This window comes from Miniopterus schreibersii (assembly GCF_964146895.1).
Source record: "Miniopterus schreibersii genome assembly, chromosome: 11".
NCBI lineage: Eukaryota > Metazoa > Chordata > Mammalia > Chiroptera > Miniopteridae > Miniopterus > Miniopterus schreibersii.
In genome coordinates this window covers 2,071,662-2,094,280 of record NC_138111.1, presented here as the reverse complement: position 1 = coordinate 2,094,280, position 22,619 = coordinate 2,071,662, and the positions used below count along the sequence as shown (strand labels likewise).

The following is a 22,619-nucleotide window of genomic DNA, read 5'->3' as shown; positions in this document are numbered from 1 at the left end:
AGAAAATAAATATGGTCACTCGTTTTTAAAATTTTATTTATAACTTCTAGAGAGAGAGGAAGGGAGAGAGAAACATTGACTTATTGCTCCACTTATTTATGCATCACTGGTTGATTCTTGTACATGCCCTGACCGGGGATCAAAACCACAATCTAGGGGTACGGGGACGATGCTCTTACCAACTGAGCTACCTGGCCAGGGCTAAATGTGGCCACTTTAACTGTGGCCACTTTAACTGGCTACCTCCTAATTTTAAAGCTCGCCCACCTGGCAATCCACAGACTGTACTGGTCCACGAATGTTTAGATTGGGCCAGCAGTGTTTTGTTTTTGTTTTTTATTTGAATTAACTGCTAGCTAACTTCACATGAAAGTCTAAATTTTTAAGTTGTTTAAAAAAAAACACCCCCAAAATAAAACCAAACCAAACCAAAAACCCCACAAGATCCGGCACGTCCAGGCTACATTCCAATGCAGCCACAGCCTGCTGGAGCAGACGCAGAAGCCACCTGCAGAAGGAGCTGGCCGTTCTCTCGCTGTCTCCCTCAGCCAGCTCACTTACAAAGTATCTACGTGGCTTCTAAGAGCATCTGAGGTTGTGATCTGTGATCCAAACATCAGATCCAATAAGTAAGCAGAACTACCTTTAGGCATCCATGATCAGTTTCTCACTGCAAGAGTAATACCATCTACCATGTACCGAGTGCCTACTGTTAATGGTAGGAGACACTGCCCGAGGAAGCTTAATATTCAATTTCTTGGATCATTGCACATAAAGAGCAATTCCCAAAACTAAAGAGGAAAATTCACTCAGACAACAAAAATATGGCAGCTTAAACCTGTGAGGATAGAGGAAAAACTGCCCTTGCCGGTTTGGCTCAGTGGTTGGGGTGCGTGTGAGAGGCAACCAACCAATGTGTCTCTCACATCAATGTTTCCCCCCCTTCCATTCTCTCTGAAAAGCAATGGAAAAAATATCCTTGGGTGAGAATTAAAACTATATGTGTGTGTGTATGTATATTTACATGTATATATATATAAACATCTAATAAAATGTATATGCTTTCTTTTTTTCTTTTTTTTTAAAAAAAGGGCATGTTATGTGCTTATAGATACATGTGCCCAAGAACAGACATTCAATAGATATTTGGACTTAGAAGAGATGAAACCCTGAACTGTCAGTATTAGAGATCATTTAAAGCGTACACTGAGGAGAGGAGCCTTTCCTGTTCAAATGGCCAGGTCCTGGTGCTAAAATAATCTTTAAATGCATGGACTACCCCATTCTGGTGCATGAAAGTAGGAAGGAACAGTCCGAACAACGGAGATGACCCAGGTCAACTTACACGTTCACATTAGCCAGGCCCCCACGAAATGCAAACCTGCTGCCTTTCAGTCACAACAATTAAGTCAAGAGCAGCATTGCTCAAGCCCCACTGCAACACCTCCCTCGTGGGGTTGGTTTAATGGAGGCTAAGGAGTAATTCAGCTACGCTAAAGGATCACTGCAGGAGCTCCCCATCACTCCCTGCAAGAGAGGGCGGCCAGACAGTCACATCTCCCAACGAATCCTTCCCCTGCAAACGTGAGTGGGAGGGTGGGAACATATGTTTACAACCTGAGGATAAACAGGCAGCTCCTCTTGTTCCTTTCCCAGCTATTGAGTCACATTAACAGTATTTTCTCCTCTCCCTATCCTCCTATGGTCTATTGGGGGTGGCACCAACAGGCACCTTCATAACCTGTGCCAGCAACCTAGATGCCACCTCCTCCCTCACCGCCACATTGGTCCCTCATTTACCCTCTAAATATCTGGGGGGGTCTGTACGCCCTTCTCCCTCCTCTCCACTACCCTACTTTAAGCCCTCATCTCACACCTAGAATGTGTCTATAACCTGGCTGGTCCCTTGCTTCCCGTTTTACCCCGATGAAGCTCCCAGAGAAATCTATCTAAAATGCAAATCCTAGTCAGTCACTCCGAGCCTAAAAAACTTCAGTCCTCCCCAAAGGTGAAGACAGGAATGCAAATGACTCCACGCATCACAAAGGCCTACCCACCTCTACACATCTCCTCTGCTCTGCCCTTCACTCTTTACACATCAGCATCAGGCACAATGGATGATTCTTGCCACCGAGCTCAAGCAGTCCCCCTTAACTGGACTATTCTACTCTTTCCATATGCTTCTCTTGGCTAATTCCTTTCCCTAACATGCAAACTCTTTTAAGATTCAACCCAGATGTCACCTCTCATAGGAAATCTTCCTCTAAAGGGTTCAGGACTCACTGTGTTCCCACAGTTCCTGGGCATGTTGGCACAATAGGTAGAAGGGGACAGGGAAGATTAACCACTTTAACAGTTGAGGCTGACTGACAGCCACATCAGAGTTCATTATACCACTCTAATTTGGTATATGTTTGAAATTCTCTATGATAAAACGTTTTTTAAAAGATCAATGCATATTTCTGGAACTCAGTGACCTCTCTATATTTATTCTCTAGTTATTCCTGCCAGTCTGGGTCTATAACCTGATCAAGTCTCCTATTTCTCTCAGTCTCAAGCAAAACAGAACAATCTATTCAGGTGATTTCCATTTGCTTCAGCAAGAAGTTAGAATTTACTTTAAGAGAAAAGAAACAATTACAGTACTGATTATGGAATGGGTATCACAGTACTTAAGAAACACGTTACAGCCCGGACAGCGTGGCTCAGAGGTTGAGTATCAACCTATGATCCAGGAGATAGGGGTTTGATTCCCGGTCCCGGCACATGTCTGGGTTGCAGGCTCCAACCCCAGTGGAGGGCGTGCAGGAGGCAGCCGCTCGATGACTCTCTCATCATTGATGTTTCTCTCTCTCTCTCTCCCTTCCTCTCTCTGAAATCAATAAGATATATTTAAAAAGAAAAAAAGAAATATGTTACAAAGACTAAAAACATTAAGTAATTTAGCACAATAGGGAGAAATCAATCGCCAGAACTGTACCCTTCAATTTGCTTCTACCACTAAGGTCAGTATACTTTTTCAACCCATACCAATACTGTCAGTAATTACCTAATATTTACCTGATATTTTAATTCTAGAAGTGTACAGAGAGTACTGGATTGGGAGCCAAGGGACATGAACCAGTGTGTCCTACTATTAGCTCTGTCTCTAATTCATAAACTGTAAGAACTCAGTTCTATTATTTAACCTAAGACTCAGGATCCTAAACTATAAAATTAAATAATTTTAAAGATCGGAAGTTCTGAACTTGGAGTCATAAGCTTGAGGGACAGGGCCTACAGATGAGCAGCAGCAGGACCACAAAGCCCTAGAAATCCCGAGGAAGTTTTGTCTAAGCGTCTACCTGCACTTTTCCGGGGAGAGGTTCTATAGCTCTTCAGCAGATTCTCAAAAGGAGTCGAGGCTCACCTAGCTGCCTGCGGTTGAGAACCCTTTTAATCAAGGTAATTTCTGTTTACAAACCCCAAGTATGGTGCACGAGCCTGGCCAAGTCTTTCAGCGGATTCCGTAATTCCTCCCACCTTCGCAAAACGGGGTGCCTCACGGCTCGTTAATGTGTTTTAATAAGACTTAACTCTCTCCACTCCCACAACTTCTTAGGAAAGTGAGTACTATGAAAATCACGTACAAAGCCTTGGGTCCTGACCATTTACGTTTTTATTCTCCGGGTATGTGACCCTGCCGAGCCGCCTGGGGGCACGTCTCAGCCTCGGATGCCTCTCGGTGGTGAGTTGGATGAAGCAAGAACCAGGGGGGGCCTTCTGGGACTATCATAAACCTCTTCCCTGGACGGACAAGGACAGGAGCCGGGGGTGCGAAGACAGGCCCTCTCGTCGGAGACGTGTTTTCAATGCGGTGCCGTGTTTCACGCGAAGCCTGAGACGCCTCCCGACGATGCCCGTTTGGACGAGCGCGGGCAGCGCCCTAAGCCAGCCCCGGGCTCTGGGGCTGAGATTCCGAGGATCTCCCAACCGCCCGGCGATGGCAGAGCGAGGACCGCGGGCGGGTCCCGTCGGGGGTAAAGGCTGGAGGGCGGAGAGCAGGCTGCGGCCCGCGGGGAGCCCGGGGGCCGGGGGTCGGCGCGCGCGGCCTCGGGTCCGCGGACTTTCCCGCAGCCCCGCCCCTCCCCGCCGGCGCGCGGCCCCGCCGCTCCCGCAGACCCCTCTCCGACGGGCCGCGCCGGGGGCCAGGGTGCGGAGCGGCCGCTCGGACGCTGCCCCGGGCCGCAGTCGCCTGGGCCCCGCGGGAGCGGCCTCCCTGCGCCTCCGGCTCCGCCCCGCCCCGGCCGCGGCCCCGCCCGCCGTACCTTGAGCGTCAGGTGGTGGATGCGGCCCAGGCCGGGCTCCACCAGCAGCTGCAGCAGCCCCAGCAGCGGGAGCAGCCGGAGGCCCGCGGACAGCCGAGGACAGCGGGGGCCCGAGGGGCCGACGGGCGCCGGGGCAGCCATGTTTGTTCCAGCATCACCAGCTGCTTCCGCTCCGCCCTAGCACTTCCGGGGTTACAGGGCGCGGCCGCCGGAAGGCCCGGAAGCGGGGTGGGGGGCGCGGCGGCGGCGGCGGGAGCCCATCTTCTGGACGGTGCGGCCGGGAAAGGGGCCTCCCCGGGTGCGGGCGCGCGGTTTAGCCCGAAGAGGTGGGGACACCCCTCGCCCCAGCGGGGGAGCCTGCGGCGGTTGTCAGGGCAACAGACCCGCGTCCCACTTCCGCCCGGAGGAGCCTCCAGAGGGACCCGGGCGGGGGGCGCCGGGCTCAGCCCCGCTGCCCCGCGGCCGCCCGGACACCAAGCGCCCGGCTTGCCGTGGGGCCCTTGGCTTGTTTATTATTGTTTTTATTATTATTTATTATAATAAATAACGAAAGGGTCGCAGCGACAGGACCTTTGAGGCCCTTCTCGTGTGTTTGGTTGGGCCTTTTGCGGGCATCGCTGCGTTCAGTCCTCGGGACGGGGGGAGGGGCAGGCCGTGTGCCCACTTCCCAGGTGAGCAAACTGAGGCCCCGGGAAGCCAGGTGCTCGAGCCAGGCCGCGCTGCAGGCCACGCGGCTCCGCGCCGCCTCCCCTGACCCCGCGTGGAAACCGTCTTTGCTTCTATCCTGTGGAATGCATGCGGAGGTGTGGGTTTTTTAAATTTTTTTTTTTTTTAGTCCTTACCGAGGATATGTGTATTAATTTTAGAAAGAGGGAAAAGGAGAGAGAGAGAGAGACCCAGGACCTAGGCATGAGCCCTGGCCTGGGTGGAACCCCCGGCCCCTCGTGTTCAGGACGGTGCCCAGCCCACTGGCCCCGCGGCAGCCTGTCCACGGAAGGGCTCAGAGGCTGGGCCCCTCCTCTCACCTTGGTTATTAAGGAATTGGAGAAGAGCATGCTTGTTAAAAATTGCCAAGAGACGAGCCAGATGTATTTCGTTTTTAGATGTTTATTTATTTATTATATATTTTTTTCTCCCCCCCAGCTTGCCACACAAGTAGCGGGCGCCTGCTCTTTGGGTGAAGTCATTTACACCAAAGAGGAGAAAATAAAAAGCACCGGGCGTCCCAGCACTGGGTGACGGTCAGCGTACACATGTGCTTTATGACAGAATCGGATTCTTAACAGTGCTTAAGTGGAACTAGGAACTGACATTAACGTGACGTATTTTCACGGAGCTAAAGTGCTGCACGCAGGTAAAATAGTAATAATGATAATAACCAACTGGGAAAATACAGAATAGGTAGGGGGTGGAGGGTGGGAGAAAGGAAGGAACCCAGTAGGTCTCTTGGCTGGGTGCAGTCTTAGTAAAAGTCGTGAATCTTTGAATTTCTTACCGTGAATTAAAAAAAAGCACAGTGATGTCTAAGTCCTGTCACACCCTCTGCCAGGACAAAAGTAGGGCACCAAAGTGGCTCCCGGAAGGTAGGCAGGCAGTGCTTGCCAGGCCTTGAGGAGTAGCCCTCCCTTCTCCAACCTCTGATCTTTAACCGTGTTACTAATATGTAAGCTCCCATCTCTGAACAGGATTTTCATCCGATCTCACTACCCCATTTGACAGGTAAAGAAACTATTATTCGGGAATCCACACAGCAAGAGCATCATAAATATACCTGTTGAGTGATTAAATTCACCCAGTATTCCGCTGAGAGTGTTTTATATACACGTTATCTCATTTTAACACCACAAAAACCTCGTAAGGTATTTCTTTCTAACCCTCTTTTAAAGACGAGACTTCGTTAGGTTGATTAATTTATTCAAGGGTGGGTTCCTCATTTATCAATGACCCAGATAAAACTCGTTCAGGACCTGCCCACACAGCCCAGCACTTAACTCGTCCTGCATTGTTGTAAAAAGTTGATTAGCATACTAGGCTGGAAGGGTCCTAAGGTAACCAACAGCTCTTTCTGTCTCATTTATTTACTGTTTTCAATCCTCACCCAAGGATTTTTTTTTTCTTTCCATTGCTTTTCAGAAAGAGTGGAAGGGAGAGAGAGAGAAACATTGATGTGAGAGAGTCACATCGATTGGTTGCCTCCTGCACGCTCCCCAACTGCACACTCCCCAACCCGCCGGGGATTGAGCCTGCAACCGAGGTCCGTGCCCTTGTCCAGGAATCAAACACCTTCAGTCCTCGGGCGATGCTCTAACCACTGAGCCAAACCAGCTAGGGCTCTTCTATCTTCTTTAACAGATGTGAAAACAAATCCAAGGAACTTAAATGACTGGCTCAGGATCACACGTCTGTCTAGCGGTGAGATTTTGGGCTGGCACCCTTAGAACCGGGACTGGAACCTCACCTGCCTTGGAATGGAGCCAGGGCTTCTCCCTCTGTGCCATATGTGGCTTTTTAATTCTCACCATTTTAATTTTTTCAAAAAGTTAAAAGCCCAGAATCTGAGTAACTAATGTGTGTCATCAAATGAAACGCTAGAGAAATTTTCAGACGGCATTTTAAAATTCAGCAATTTGAAAGAACATATTAGGAATATAAAGTAAGTGATAGTTTCTTTTGGGTGTCAAGAAAAATACCAAAGACAGCTCACCGATTCTCACTTCAGTATGGAACGAGTTATAGGGAAAGGTGATTTTTAAGTGCAGTTTCATTTTTAAAGGCGGTTTACCATGCTTTGAAGTATTGTTTACTGTTTAAAGTGGGGTACCATTTTCTAGAATCTCTTTTTTAAAATTTGACAGAATGTTCAGGAATAGTCTTAATTTCATGTAATAATAGTGATCATTTAAATAGCATATAAAATAGAAGACATCTGTCTCTTAGTTTCTGGAAAGTTTTAAGGCCTTAAAGCTGGTTCTTATTCCTGCTGCTTTTCACGTGGGAATCATGATGTGACCTTTACAGGGAAGCACACCAGTGGTATCTGCCCAGAGGGCTGGGAGGTGTACCTTCCTTCAGGTATTTGAGAACTGTTTGTACATTGTGCTGGCCATTAGTTTGGGATTGAGAGAGAACACTAATGAAAAAGAGAAAAGTGAAGTATTTTTTAGACAGTTACTTTCCAAATTCTGTGACAACTGCTGTGTTGGCAATTATATTTAGGCTCATGATTTCAGAGTTTCAAGAAAAGATTATTTGCATACTTATGACACTGTAACTGGAAACAGACACGTTGAGTAACAGAACGAGTTATGCCTGCTTCTCCCTGGCAACATTTTCAAAGGGGGGTAAACTATAAGGCATTCCCTGAAAAGGCTGGAGGGGCTACAAAAGGATTGGCCAGACCTCCTAGCCTTGTCCTCTCAGTCAAGTGCATTCATTTTTTCTATTTCCTCTAATTTTGCAGGATCCACCAAAGGTTGCCACTAGTAGCAGAATTTGTAGTTTGGACCTAATGTGATTAATAATATTTGGCATCAGTTTAGGAATTTCCAGAAATCTTTTAAGCAATTAATGGGTTAATATTCCCCAGTTGTAACAAGGTATAATTGCCACTTGTTTTCTTATCAAGAGTTGATAATTCAGACCCAAACCTCTATAAAGACAGTACAGGGGACTAGAGATCAAATTCGAGCCTGGCAATACATTTATTTTTATTTATTTATTTTTTAATATTTTTATTGATTTTAGGAAGAGGGAGAGAAACATGGATGGGTTGACTGGCGGCCTCCCAAACGGGGAGGGAGGGAGGGAAACACCAGTTGGTTAATCCGTTGCCTCCCATATGCACCCCGTCCGCCCCAACTAGAGATCAAACCGGCAACCTGGGTGTGTGTCCTGACTGTACTCAAACTGGTGACCTTTTGGTTCACGGGACAATGCTGAACCACACCGGCCAGGCCCTGGTGACACATTTAGAATGGTCACTTTCATTCTTGCAGCTTGGGGGAAGCCCATGGCCTTTTCATGCGAGCAGCTAGGCCCTGACACATCTCGAATCCTGTGGGTTGGGGGAAACTTCAAGTTTACTTCTCCTATTCTTGGTGGCATAATGCGTAACTTGCTCAGCCACAGGACAGCTGGGTTTTCCGGATTTTGCGCCCGTCTTTATATACCTGCTGGGGAAGTCCGTAATCAGGTGCACAAGTTGGTTTCAGTTTTAAAATTTCTCCATCAAGTTCCCACTTCTACTCCTCTCAACATTCCCCTCCTGACTGCTTCTTGGGTCCTTAGTGAGTAGTTTGAATGCTGAACAAATGGGGAATTTTAAGCTGAAACCAATGGAAGCTATTTGAAAAAAACAAAAACTGAGGATTTCAATGGGAATCATACTTCACCAATAGGCAGCAGTCAACTGCAGTTCAGGGGGCTGCCTTGCTGTGTCAGAGGTGGGCAAAGGATTGACTTCCTGGGTGCAATAAATAAAAATCCTCTGGAAAGCAGGAGGGAAGGAGAGGGAACTGATACTTCTGCCCTCTGTGCTAAGCATTTCCCATGGTGTTTTTTCTCTTTTCATTTTTGCAGTAACCTTTGAAGGAAAGTAGCATTACTTCCATTTTATAGAGGAAACTGAGGCTTACAGCAGAAAAATCATTCAAAGCTCTAGGGAGCTATCCAGACCTGACTAACCCCGAGGCCTGTGCTCCCCTCCGGCTCCCTCATTTCAGCCCCACGACAATCTAGGGGGTCCCTGCTTTACCAGCAAGGAAACAGGCTCAGCGAGGTTAAGTCACCTGCCGAAGGCCACACACCTAAGAAGTAATGGGACACCAGGATCCCAATTTAACAATTACAAAGCCTCCCTGCTTTAAAATAGATACGACAGAGACATCTGTACATCTATAAACATGACTTAGATGCTTATTAATTGCAAGCACCATTACAATTGCCCAGAAAAGCCCTAATAGAAGGGTTTGCCTCCAATACCACTGCAGCCGAGCCACAGTCTCTGTTGGTCCAGGTACCTGACTTCATGTGATGAGGTTACTCAGTGGAAGTTTATGTGGTCACCCACCCAGATCATGACTTTGTAAATCAGGGCTTTGCAGATGGTACCGAAGTGAATCAGCTGTAAGCAACCCAGGCTGCCCCCCAGGTCATTCCAGCGTTTACACGCCCTGGGTTTCGAATGCCTCTTGTGAGAGTTGGTCCCCAAGTAGGTCAGGCCACAGGAACTTGTTCACAGTGATGATTCCTTGTCTTGGAATCACTCCCTCTTGTTACTGGGAAGAGTGAATGGACTCAGTTCTTTCTATAAAATACTGAGCTGTGTTCATTCCATTTTTTTCTCCGCTGGCTTATTTCTCTCTGTCCCAAACCCTGATTGTTTCCACCGTTTCGAGACCCACGGCGTCTTTCCCCTTAATATATATATATATATATATATATATTTTTTTTTTTTTAAGATTCTGACACTTTCCAACACACTTCCAGCGGCCACCCAAACTTAATGGAGTTAACGACATCTGCGCTGTGGTACCGTTACCCAGCTCCGCGTAGTTCTGCTGCTGAGGCTGTCCGTGGGTTTCTTGCGGTTTCCTGCTGGCTCCGAGGGTTTCCTCCCCATGTCCGTATCCCCTCCCCTTCCCTAGAGCACCGGGCGGTGGCACCTGCTGTCGGGAGTCTCCAGGAGCCCGTAGAGATTAGGTCGTCCTATTGGGCCCGAGGCAACCTGCTTCTCCCCGACAGTTTCCCGAGAGCCCCTCCAGCCCCTCCTGGCGGCGGGCCGGCCTGGGGGGGTCGAGGGTGGCTGCTGGGGGAGCGACACGTTTCAACACGCACAGGAAAAGCGGGGGGGGGGCTTACAAAGGACAGAGCGGCTCTGACAGGTGAAGCGTATTCTGACGACCCGACAAAGGAGGAGACCGGGCTCTCGGCTCCGCCCTCCCCGGCGGACGTGCTGCTCTGGCTGCGGCGGGGCGGGGAGCAGGGGGCCCGAGTCGCCTTGCGAGGTGCTGCTAAAATGGGGCGCCCTGCAGGAGCCCTCCGTGGCTCGGAAGTCGGGGGCACTAAGCGGGGAGGCAGGGCCTGGGGACTCGGGGGAGAGCGCTGCTCCCCAGACGCTCCGTAGCTCCTGCGGGATGTTGGCGCAGAGCGAGAGAGCGTCCGCGCCCCAGGACCCGCCCCCCGGGTGCCGCGCGGGCCCGGCGGCGGGGGCTCGTCCGCTCGCCCTCTCCCGCACGCGCCGAGTGGGTGCGTTTCCTCCGTCTGGCGGGCGGGGCCCCCTAAGCTCCCAACGGGGCGGAGCCCTGGTCCCAGCCGCCCGGCAAGTACGCGCGGGAGCCGGGCTGGAACCACACACTTTCCCCCGTGGCCGGTGCCTCTGTTTCCACCCCCTGAGCCGCGACGTGACCTCACGTCGGGGCGCCTCTTGGCCGGACAAGCTGGGGGCCGCGGGCTTCGCAGGGCAGCGGTCACCGGCGGCGCGGCCCTGGGTTCCCTCCGTCGCCGGCGGAGCTGCTGGGCCGCCCCTGACCTCGCGTCCCCGTGCGCGGTGCGCGGACCGCGCCGCTCCGGGCCCGCTGCCGCCGCGGCTCCGGCTCACTCCCGCCCCGCAGCGGGCGCCTCCCGAGCGGGCTGCGGGGAAGGTACCGCCCGAAGCGCAGAGCGCCCGGCGGCGGTGGCCTGGGCGCGGGTTCTAGGAACCCGCGGGGCCGCTCCCACCGCCCTCGGCGTCCTGCGGGCCCCGGCGACGCCGCGGGGGGGGCTCGCGGGGCGGGGCGGGCCGTGCGCGTGCGCGAGCTGTCTGTCAGCCGCCCCGCCCCGCCCCGCCCCGCGCGCCCGCCCCGCCTCCTCCCTCCTCCCTCCTCCCGGGCGTGGGGCGGGCGGGCGCTGCGGCTGCCGGGCTGCCGCTTCCTCGGGCCATTTTGCGAGGAGCCACCGGGAGGAGGAGCCGCCGAGGAGACCCGGGCGAGGACCGAGAGCCGGGGAGGCGGCGGCGGCACGGGCCCGGGCTCCCCTCGATCGCGGGCATCTCGAGGGGCGAAGGGATCGCCGGGGAGGGCACCGGAGAGCCGCGCCCGCAGCGCGGCGCGCCCCTTCCCGCCCCCTGCACCATGAGCTGGGGCACCGAGCTCTGGGTGAGTGAGGGGCCGGGCCCGCGGGGAAGCGCCTGGCGCGCCCGGGCTGGGCACGCGGGCGGGGTGCCCGAGGCGACGGCGCGCGGCCGGGGTCCCCGCGGCCTGACGGGGCGCGGGTCCGGGCGCCCCTCGTGGGCCTCCGCCCGAGCAGGACGTGCGAGCCCGATTCGCTCTTCCAAGGCGAGGGGGGCTGGTGTGGGCCCCCCGGCGGCCTGAGCAGGGGGTCGGGTCTGGGGCTCCCGGCGACCGGAGGCCAGCGGGGTCTGTGGGGTGGAACCTTAATCCCGGGGGGAGTAACGGATGCGCCGCGGGCCGGCTTCGATGGGGGCGTGGAGCCCTGGGATTTGGGGGGACTGCGTTATTGATTGGGGCGCCGCGCCCCGAGTTCCTAGGGCTGCTGTCTCTGCGGGAGGTGCGGCCGGTCGCGCTCCTCCCGGGGGCGGGGCGGCCTCGCGCGCCTGGGTCCCGCGTCCCGGGTTTGGGGGCGCGCGGCTCCCTGCAGAGGCGGACGCGGGCCTGCCTCGCCCGGCGCTCGTAGTCCTCGGCGCCGCTCAGGTCCGGGTTTGACCCGGGACCGCGGCCCTTGGCCTGGGGGGGGGGGCAGACGCCTTCAGCGAGGGGCGTTCGCGGGGTGTTGATTTTTCCTTCTTTAACTGCTGAGGAAGCTGCTGGACCCGGGGAAGGTTGCGGTGAGGGGCGCTCCGCCGGGATCCCTAACCTGGGGGTGCGGTGCGTAAAGCAGCAGCGCGGGGTCTGGAAGCCCTGCGCCCCCATACGGGGAGGGGGAAACGGGGTGCCCAGCAGTGCACAGGCCGTCCCCCGAGCGCAGGCTGTGGGGCGTGGAGCGGGCCCGTTTCCCCGCCTCCCCTGGATTCCCGGGGGGTCACCGGCCGGGGATGGGCAGCCAGTGTCCAGAGCGAGGAGCCGCTGGGATCTGTTACTGCCCCGAAGTGTTCCCGGGACGAGACCTTCCCACGGCGCTGAGAGCCTCCCCTCGGAATCCACCCGTGGAGGGCGGGGAGGCCCGCGTGGGGCGGCGGCTGCTCCCGCCGAGGCCAGGGCGTCTCGCCTCGAAACCAAACAGGGTCCGAGCTGCAGAGACAGGGCGCCCCCCTCCCCCATTATTTTCTGGGCTGTAATTGTTCTCACGTAAGCATCTCTTAGGCTCAGAAGCAGCTACTGTTACTAACCAAAAATCCTGAAGGCAGTAGCCCCCGTATATTAAGATAATTTGTTTTGTAAACATCCTCTGTCTCAAGGAACCCAAGATTTTGGCTCATGTTTACAAGTATTCACTTTTAAAAGAAAATAACAGATGGTGAAAATACTCGCACACACCTAATTAATCTGCTGTTTTACATGCGTTTCCCTCCTGCCCCTGCCCCACTCCCCTCGGCTCTTCCCAGCTTATCTGGGGGGGGCGGGGGGGGGGACAAATCAGAAGTCATCTCTATCCGGAGAACAGAAATATTGGCAGGATTCCCCCCTCGCTTGTTCAAACACAAGGAAGGGATTCCGGGGGAAACCACAATATATTTCTCGGTGAAACAGGCGGTGGCTAAAGGGACTGACCGCACTGGGGGGCATTTCGCGGTGAGGCTGGGGACAGTTATGGAGGGTGGCCCAGAAGGGGGGGTGGCCCAGACGGGACTGATGAGCAAGGTCCCACTGCCTGCGTTTTCCTACACACTTCTTTTTGGGGGTGGAGGGGTGGGAGGGAAGGCAAAAACAAGGAGCTGTTGAAAATAAGTGGGAGCTGGGATGTGCACGAGGGACGGGAGGCCTTGGACTTGCTTGAGAAGAATTTGGATGGGCATGTCCACGAAAGAAATGCGGGCCTGAGCGGGCCACCGTCGGAGCTGGGCGATGGGGCCGGGCGGGCTCGAGGCGCTGTGCTTCCTACTGCATGAGCTCGGGTTTTTCTACAGTAAAACTCACCAGGAAAGGTTTTTAAGGGAGGAGGCGTGTAAGCTACTTGAAATTTTTTTTCACTTGGTAAGTTTAGGAGGAAGGATTAGTCAGTTAGCAGTTGTACATATGCAAGGATGTGTCAGCGAAGAGGTTTTTTTTAGAAAGGGGCTTCCCTAGAGTAGTGGCCATCGCCCTGGGGTCGCTTAGAGTTCGTGGGGGGAAAGGAACGAGCCCACTGATGGGCACTAATAAGGGGTGCGACATCTGAATTGTAAGGTGAAATACCAAGAAGTATGAGCACAGCAAAATGTCTGTTCTCAGTTGCCTTATTTTATTAGTACCTGAGGTGGTGTTTTTTTAGTGGAATAGTGAAGGGCTCTGGAAAGTGAGCCCCAGTTCTCCGGTGGCGAGAGGCTCGGGGACGTGTGGCGTGTGGGGCAGAGCTGGGCAGCCCAGCCCAGGGCAGTGATTGAGGGTTTTCCTTGAATGGCGGCTTTGGGATCGTGCACATGTGTAATGAGGTAATGATGGGGCGCTCGGGCCGAACTTGGCAGAATTGTGCTTCCAGATGGAGAGAGACGGAGCTATGCTTTGGGTGGCCGTTGGGTTATTTGTAACAGGTGGTGGCAGCTTGCATAGACCTTCGCAAATACCACCAGGTGGACACACATCTTAGGGCTTTAGTCCAAGTTCACGTGGGCTTTTAAAGCTACAGGTTTCTAATGTGCACTTGACGTGAAAGGCTCACCCTTTAGCCACATCCTGCTCTGCAGAGGTGGTAAAACCTCTCTTTCATCATCTTGCTCTCTCTTTGCCTCTCCTAACACCGGTATATGAGTAAACTTTCAGATTCTAGGAAATGTTTAGAGTCGTGAAGTGTCGGGGAGTTATACATCTGTGAAAATGGACCCCAGACCCATACTTTGTAAAAACTTGACTGGCTTAGTTTGTATTTCAGTTGGGGCTATTTTGTATCAGGTCAAAGTGTAAGTGGCTGTTTTCACAGGACTAGGTCACGATAACATTGTTTCTGTACAACTCTTCATAAGGTTGCCTTTGAGTCAGAGTTTTCAAACCTTTATTGATCGGCTACTATGTGGGAGACACCTTTCTGAATCTAGGTTACATTATATACATGGAAGGCTGTCCACTCATTTCAGTGAACACATGCAAAGCAGGTCTTAAGTCCAGCATCAGGGCCAAGAGAGAGAGGTTTATATTTGTTTGTAAGAAGAACCGAATGAGTTTACTGAAGACTTTGTTTAAAAAGTGATGAGCCCAGCCAGTGTGCTCAGTGGTTTACCGTGGACCTAGGACCAAGAGGTCACCGGTTCTATTCCGGGTCAGGGCACATGCCCGGTTGCAGGCTCGATCCCCAGTAGGGGGCGCGTAGGAGGCAGCCGATGGATGTTTCTCTCTTGTAGATGTTTCTAACTCTATCCCTCTCCCTTCCTCTCTCTCTAAAATCGATAAAAACATACTTTTTTAAAAAAGTAATAATAATAGAATACATAGGTTGCACTGACCTTTTGAAGTTGTGATTGGTCATTGGAGAAATAGCAAAGCAAGAGTTTCTTACATCTGAATGTGGGGTTTTTTCTCTTACCTGCTTATTAGAAAGAAGTGACAAGTTATGGAAGTGTCAGTTCAGCTTTTTATTGGCTTGATCATGAATGTGAAGTGTGAATAAAACCACTGGAAATTTTAGCTTTGCTCATAATTATTCTACTCTTTGCAGTTAGCAAATGACTTGCTGGCAGAAGTTACTTTTGTCTCCTACTGTCCTCTGTGCCATCTTTTTTTTTTTTTTTAATTGATGACAGAGAGACATCAACTTGCTGTTCTACTTATTGATGCATCATTACCTGATTCTTGTATGTGCCCTGACCAGGGATCGAACCTGTAACCTTGGCGTGTCAGGATGATGCTCTAACCAACTGAGCTACCTGACGAGGGCCTCTGCCATCTTACTTTCATTATTTTGGTGCTCATAAGAAATGCAGGAGCCCAAAATACTAAAAGCAAGGAAGTGAACAGAGAGACCTGAGGAAGACATACTGGTTACCATAGTAAGAAAGCACCTGTGTTGAGCGTATGCAGTGTTTTTAACCCCTGCTGTTAGGGCAACGCCAGCCATACAGCGTGCATGCGACAGTGCTGACGATGGTGACGTTGATTGTGGTGAGCACGTTTAAGTGGCAGCCATGAGAGAGTTATTTCCCATTGTCCTGGGAGCGTATAGTAGGAGCTTGATAAATATTTATTAAATAAATGAATGAATCCCCCCCTTTGTTTTAACATTTGTTGTTTTTTTTAAGTAATGGGGGAATGATCTCAACACCTTTCTGCACTTTGGTGGGTATAAACATTTTGTACAATTCTAGGCACCTTTCCCTTTGGTTTTTCAGAGCCGTTTTAGTTTCACAGCGAATCGAGTAGAAGGTACGGAGTTTCCCTTACACTCCCTTCCCACGAGCATTCCCAGTCCAGGCGCCTTCTCTCCACTTTAGAGTTGGGCTCGAAGGGTTATTGTTTCTATTGCTCATGCTGCTTATGATGCCGGATGTGCACGAGAGTGTTTCTGTAAGAACACTTTACAGTGTGCTAATATTTTAAACCAATTATTTTTATTTTTACGGAATTCCTTTTTTAAAAATATGTTTTTATTGATTTGACAGAGAGGAAGGGCGAGAGAGAGAGAGAGAGAGAGAGAGAGAGAGAGAGAGATCGGCTGCCTCCCGCACGCCCCCTGCTGGGGGTCGAGGAGCCTGCAACCTCGCATCTGCCCTGACCCGAATCGAACCATGACCTCCAGGTTCATAGGGCAACGTCAACCACTGAGCCACGCCAACCGGGCAATTATTTTTTTAATCTCAAAGTAATGGACTATGAATAGTTCCAAGTTTTGGAGAATTAGCTCTTATTCCATCTTCTTACTGCAGAACACTGACCAGAGTGCTGTCCTGGCAGCAGTTCATAGCCCTGCACTGCTCTTTATTTAACACTTCAGAGACACATTTGGGATCAACACAGCAAGGCCAGCAGGGGAGACCTTACTGCTGGAACTGCGGCGAACAGAGCGGAACTGCCTCGGAAGACAGATTAAACCAAGTTCGGCTCTGTCGTCCCTGCCTCCCATTTGAAACAAGCTTTGCACAGTCTTTTCTGGTTGGTAAACATTAAACCTCACCTGGGAGGTCTGCAGATTTTGCGGTCGATGTTTACACATCAGCCCGTTGCCTTCACTTTATACATTAGCACTAATCCAGAGCGTTTACTGAAGTTGCATTTTGGGTGGGTAGAGCCGTATTTCAAGCACCATAAGGCAGCCTTGCAGGCGTCCGTGCCTGCCCGGCGACCACATTACAGCTCTTGCTTTACATCGCGCGACACGGAAAGTGCCCCTTTGAAGGACTGTTCAAGTATCACTCACTCCCTGGCTAAAGCTAACACCGTGCTTCCTGCAAGCATTACTCATGCCCGTCTCGTCAACACCACCCACATTTTAAAATAAGGCTTTATTTTGACACTTAAAAATTGCAAGCTACCGAGAATATGTGAATGCCCTGGGAAATTAATCTAATTAGGTTTTAGAATGTGGGTGTGAAGTCTTCTGGAATGAGTGTTTATAATGAAATACTCTTTTCCTGTTTTAGTAGCGCATGCTCACGCTAGCTTTGATCCTAATGATGTGTCTAGCTTAAAAAAATTTTTAAATCATAAAGGGGCAAATATGTAGATTAGAGAGGTAACTGAGAGTATACAAGTTTTTTAGTATCGATCGATCATGGTCTTCCAGTTGGGACCAACTTTTAGCTTGTAAACCTCATCTGATCTGTAAAGTCTATGTTAAATTTATGTAAAGTGTAACAGCCTCAATTGTTTCTGCCAGAAATAGATTCAAACCACCACCAATAAACAGCAAAAAAGAAGGAACTTTCAGCTCCTTGTTTCAAAGGTTAAAATACCTGTTAACATTTAAACTATATCATATTACCGTGTAGTGTGTTTTTTAATTTAGAGCATAGCATTCTAGTGATTAGAAAGGTTTCCTAAAATAAAAATGAGGGCTTTGATTAATATCTGTGATTTTAGTGTACACATTTTAGCAACTATAGTTTCATCTCTATCTTATACTCCTCCACTCTATGGGTTGTAAAAATAGAAATAGCTGCCCAGCTGGTGAGGCTCAGTGGTTGAGCATCAACCTATGAACCAAGAGGTCACCGGTTCGATTCCCGGTCAAGGCACATGCCTGGGTCGTGGGCTCGATCCTCAGCAGGGGGCGTGCAGGAGGCAGCCGATCAACGACTCTCATCATTGATGTTTCCATCTCTCTCTCTCTTCCTCTCTCTGAAATCAGTAAAAACATATTTAAAATATATATGCATAAACAGCTTATAATTACATAAACTCTATAGCTCTTGTAATATTTTATTTTTATTTTTTTTAATAGACCAGAGAGAGAGAGGAAGGGAGGGAGGGGAGAGAGACATCGGTTTGTCGTCCCACCTCTGCATGTGCCATTGGTAGCTCCTTACATGTGCCCTACCCGGGATTGAACCTGCAACCTTGGCATATCAGGATGACGCTCTAACCAACAGAGCTATCCAGCCAGCACTCCCCATTTTTTAAAATATGAAAACAGAAGAAAGTCAGCTCGTCAAGTGCCTGATGCCCCTTTTTTCGGGAATTTAAGTGCATCTGTTCCTAACCCAACACCCCGTGAGTTCAGTCTTTATCTTCATTGGATGGGTGAGTCTCAGCAGGTGAGGATACCAGGCTCACCAAAACCGGGACAGTGGGTGCTGGGGCTAGAATTTAAGTGCAGTTGTACCCCCACCCCCCCGACATGAAACAAGTGTAGTTTAAAAACGGCGCCCTCCGTCTGAGCAGCCTGAGGTCCCCTTCGTCCCTGCAGCGCCACCTCCCCCTCTGCCGGGGGCTCTGCTTCCTGAGACGTCCGTGGTTCTCAGGCGGAGAATGGCCCAGAAGCCAGGACTCGGCGCTGCCGAGTGAGTGCTGCAGACACGGGAGCGGGGAGCTGAGCTCAGCTTCTGGCCGGCTCCCTGCCTCGTCTCATGAGGCCCCCGCCCTTTCAGGTCTAAGGGTGCGTGTGTTTTCCTCTTTTAATATAAAATGAATTTGTAAAGCTGTTAAACAGTAAGAGCGGCGTCAAGCTTCTGATTTTGTGTCTCACAAAAGTAGGTCCTAGTGAAAAGTGTTCAGATTAAATTGAGACAGGACGGGGGAGACATCGGCCACGCGGGGGGTGCTCCACGGCCCCACCCAGGGCTTTCCAAATTTGAGGTCTTGAGGAACATGAAACTGAACACGTCCCCTCCTGTCTGTGTCAAAAAACAAACAAAAACCCCACACCAAAAAACAGCACTTTTACGAGGATCCCCTTAGTACTTCTAACTGCACCACCCAAAACGGGAGTGGGTTCTTGAGATGCATGACAACACCCAGCGGGTTCTCGGGAGAAAGTGTGGGTGCCCCACGCGGGCCAGCCGGCCGGGAAGGGCTCGGCCGCCGCCCCGCTCGCCTGATGCAACATCCATTAGCGTGGCCAAGCCCTGGGGGCCGAGCCTCTGCTGCCACCTGTTAGGGTGACCTGGAGCCTGCCCTTCTGCACCGCAGAGGGGAGGCCTGTCCCAAGCCGCCCGGAGACGGTGCGGGGCCGCGGGAAGGGCGAGCCACGGGAAAGCCTGCTCCTTGGGGACCAACTGCAGACTCCCCTGCGGCAGCGGGACCCTTGGAAACGAGCAGCTCCCCGCCCTGGCCTCTGGTTTCCACAGCGAAGCCTGTCCTGCGACTCAAAATTCTGCTTACATGCTGAAAGGGAAATTGAGTAACCTCATCGCAGGAAAGTGCCACTGCTTTAACTCAGGATTTTAGGAGATCATGGGTGCTTATCTCTTTAAAAAAAAAAAAAAAAATACATATATACATATATATATATCTCACTGCAAAACACTAGCCATACTCATTTTTAGCAGTATACTTGGGTTTACATAAAATATAATTTTAAAAGTTTCTACTGCCCTGCCAGTGTGGCTCAGCAGTTGAGCATCAACTCATGAACCAGGGGCTCGCGGTTCGATTCCCCTTCAGGCCACCGGCCCGGGTTGCAGGCTCGATCCCCAGTGGGGGGCGTGCGGGAGGCAGCGATCAGTGACTCCCATCAGTGATGTTTCTCTCTCCCTCTCCCTCCTTCTCTCCAAAACCAATAAAAATATATTTGAAAAAATAAACAAAAGGTTCTGCAGAAGCCACATTGTTTTCCCCCAAAACGCCAGAGGTCGGGAGGGTGGGGCCAGGTCGCTGTTTCTGCCTCTGGGTGAGCGACTATATTAGCTTCGGGTCCTTTTTTCACCCGTTGGGCAGAAAAACCAAAACCTACAGCCGCTCTCTGTTCCTGTCCTCGTGGCGCCTCCCGTGTGCCCGGGGGTGACCCCTGCCGACCGGATTCCCAAGGCCGAGGCACCAGCAGAGGTGTGTCGTCGGGAGACTCGCCTTCCGCGGGCTCTGGCCTGCGCGTTTCCTCCCCGAGGGCTGGCCTGGGGGGAGAGCCGAGTCCTGGGCAGAGTTTCTCGGAGCACATGGACCCAGAGCGGATTTGGGTTAGTTTCGTGGCTGTGCCACCAGACGGCGGGAGCCCCGGACAGCGATGTCTTCCAGAGGGACGGGGCTGCGATCGGGGTGGAGCAGCCTGTGTTGTGGATGCCGTGTGGACTCCCCCTTTCCTTTGAGCAGAGTCTTTCTTCAGACAGGCTACTGGCACTGAGATCTCTTCAGTTCTCTCTCTTCCTTCTGGCTCCCCGAGACGACATCGGGCTCCCCGGTTGGATGTCGGGTGTTCACTGCCTTCTCCCTTCCCGCATGTCCCACCCTGGCAAGTCTGAGGACCTGAGCGTTGAAAGGCTCTCCCAGGTCATCCTGATGGGGCTCAGGCCGCGCCGTGACGCTCAGTCCCTTCTCGCACATTCCCGGTTGTCACCGCGCATTTTTATTCACCACAAATTTAAGATCCAGCCGCATTTCCGAGCTGCCCTCCTACCCTGCCAGCCACTTACGGAATCGGTGCTGTTCTAAGATGCAACCTATTCCGTGTGGGTTCTCGTCGTCATTTACTCAGACACCAGGTAGGCCCTCGCTCATTCGTTCTGCAGGCTTTACTGACCACCCACTACGTGCCAGGCATTGTTCTAGGCAAAGGGAACGTGGCCGGGAACCAGACGGTAAAGGGAGTTGCCCTTCCATGTGGTCTCTGTGTCACATACCTGATGGTGACCAAGGCTGTGGCGGAAAATAAGGGCGCAGGAGACGGAGCTGGAGGGTCTGGGTGGATGGGGAGGGCCTGGGTGCGTGCTGGGCGTTTGCGAGATGCCCGTCGGACATCTAGGTATCTGATGGCTAGCCCGGCGGTTTCCAACCCGGTCGCTGCAAGAATGTTTAAAACATGCAGTTCCTGACTATTTAGTCAGGGGCACTGACCTCTTTTCCCTGAGATTGTCAGATAAAAAAAATGACAGCAGCCAACCCAGCAGGAGCTGTCCGGCGTGAATGCCCTGTCCAGACCCGTAAATACATAGGCCATACGACAGAGCTGCAACTTTTGGTCCCGTCGCATAATAAGCTTGCGTCTGATTGGTTAATTCTTGGTACCAGAAATCCTGATTTTTTTATAAAGTCACTTTGGAGCAAAAAGGGTAGGTAATTACTATTATTTTTTTTGTAAATCAATCAAAATTATACTTTTTTTTTTTTGGTAAGATCTGCAAAAAGTATACTTTTTGGTGTGCTGCAGAATTTTAGTAATTAGTTTATGTGCCATGAGGTGGAAAGGTTGCGACTCGCTGGGCTAGTAGATGGTCTAATGTATGCAGCTGGAGCTCCGGGAACAGGTCCAGGCTGTCTGGGTCTGTCTGGGTCTGATTGCCCAATGTAAGTTTGGGTCATCAGTAAAGCAAGAATTAAGATGGCAAAACGCTGAGCTCTTGGCCCAGTGATATCCCTCCGGGTACCCTCGTTTAACTTTAAAACCCCGTCAGTAGCAACGCTTTCGGGCTGGGTTGCCCTTTTGGACAGTGGCTGGGCTCTCTGTTTGCTGAGCTGTTTATCTTGCCGAGAATCATTACGTGACACTCAGGTTGGGAGGGGTGCAGACTATTAAGAGTTGACTGGTTTTGTAAATTGTGCTAAGAGCATAATAAACAGATCTTGAAGCTTTGATATGCGTAGAGGTAAAACTAATGTACCAATTCATAAATGGAAACAATTAAAAATAAATGGGCCACCGATGCGCATTTGGTTTTTGTTAGTAATCAGAAATTAGTGTCATACCTGCATTATTTTAATAGGTTCTTGCAGACGGCCTAATAGTTTCCACTCTACTCCTTTGAAAGCGGCCTGCGTGCTTGCTCTGACGCTTGGCGATGGACAGAGAATGTTCAGAGTCGTTCATTTCACACCTTGTTGGCTGAGATCTGCGTTGTAGCTGATATCAATCTTTCTCTTTGTATTTCTCAGAGACTCCTTAAAATTGGTAACCCTGGGTCACCCAATAAATCAGATCAGGGGGAAATCTCACGTGTGCGGCAGATTCTATTTTGCAAAAATGCCTCAACAATTTCTCCCATTCCACGTGCTCTTTCTGTACGACCCGAGACTCCTCCCACGGAGGGGTGGGAAGGGGGCTCGTGTCCCTTCCCCTCGAACCTCGGCAGCTCTTTGTACTTCCTCCGCTGATAGAATACGGTAAAAGTGACCCTGTATGACTCTCGAGGCAGGATTGTAAACACGCCTTACTCTTCTGGGATGCTTGCGCTTAGCACCCAGCGCCATACTGTTAGGAAGCCCAACCAGCCCACATCGGGAGCCGAACGCAGCAGCCGGCTGGAGAGGTTCCAGCCCGATCGAGGTCTCGTCTAACAGCCAGCCAGCCGCAGCCATGTGAGTGAGAGGCTTCTAGACGATTCTCGCTCCCAACAGTCGAGTCCCCTCGGCCTCCAAGGCTTCCCAGCTGGGGCCCCAGTCACGGAGGAGCAGAGACCAGTTGTCCATTTATTTAGAGAACAGGCCTACGATGCATCCTTTGAGTCTCGTCTAAAAATAAAATACGGTCACTTTGTCTTTGAAGAAACACCGTAGAATGCGACATTGGAACATTGAGGAACATTCAAGAAGTTTTCTCTACTTACTTTCTCTGAAGACAACAGGGCAGGAAACCGAGAAGCTCCGACGCGAAGACTTGTGGGGAAAT

At 51.4% G+C, this 22,619-nt stretch overlaps 2 protein-coding genes across 12 annotated transcripts in view; one reads left to right on the top strand and one right to left on the bottom strand.

Moving 5' to 3' along the window:
* The window catches only part of GPR107 (G protein-coupled receptor 107), a 47,587-nt gene extending 43,086 nt beyond the window's left edge, over nt 1–4,501 (bottom strand). The window contains exon 1 of the mRNA XM_081150601.1: nt 4,308–4,501. Coding sequence (XP_081006727.1) covers nt 4,308–4,448 — 141 coding nt within the window. The 5' untranslated portion in view covers nt 4,449–4,501. The remainder of the gene's footprint in view (nt 1–4,307) is intronic.
* A 26-nt stretch (nt 4,502–4,527) lies between these two features.
* The window catches only part of FNBP1 (formin binding protein 1), a 92,039-nt gene continuing 73,947 nt past the window's right edge, over nt 4,528–22,619 (top strand). For 9 of the 11 annotated variants that reach the window (XR_013999859.1, XM_081151467.1, XM_081151466.1 and 6 more), the window contains exon 1: nt 11,178–11,440. Coding sequence is in view for 8 of the 11 variants with exons in the window: in XM_081151467.1 (XP_081007593.1) it covers nt 11,417–11,440 (24 nt within the window). In the remaining 3 variants the exon portion in view is untranslated. Of the gene's footprint in view, nt 4,634–5,450; nt 5,662–11,177; nt 11,441–22,619 lie in introns of those variants that run through there. The other 2 variants (XM_081151471.1, XM_081151463.1) reach the window with 2 other exon arrangements.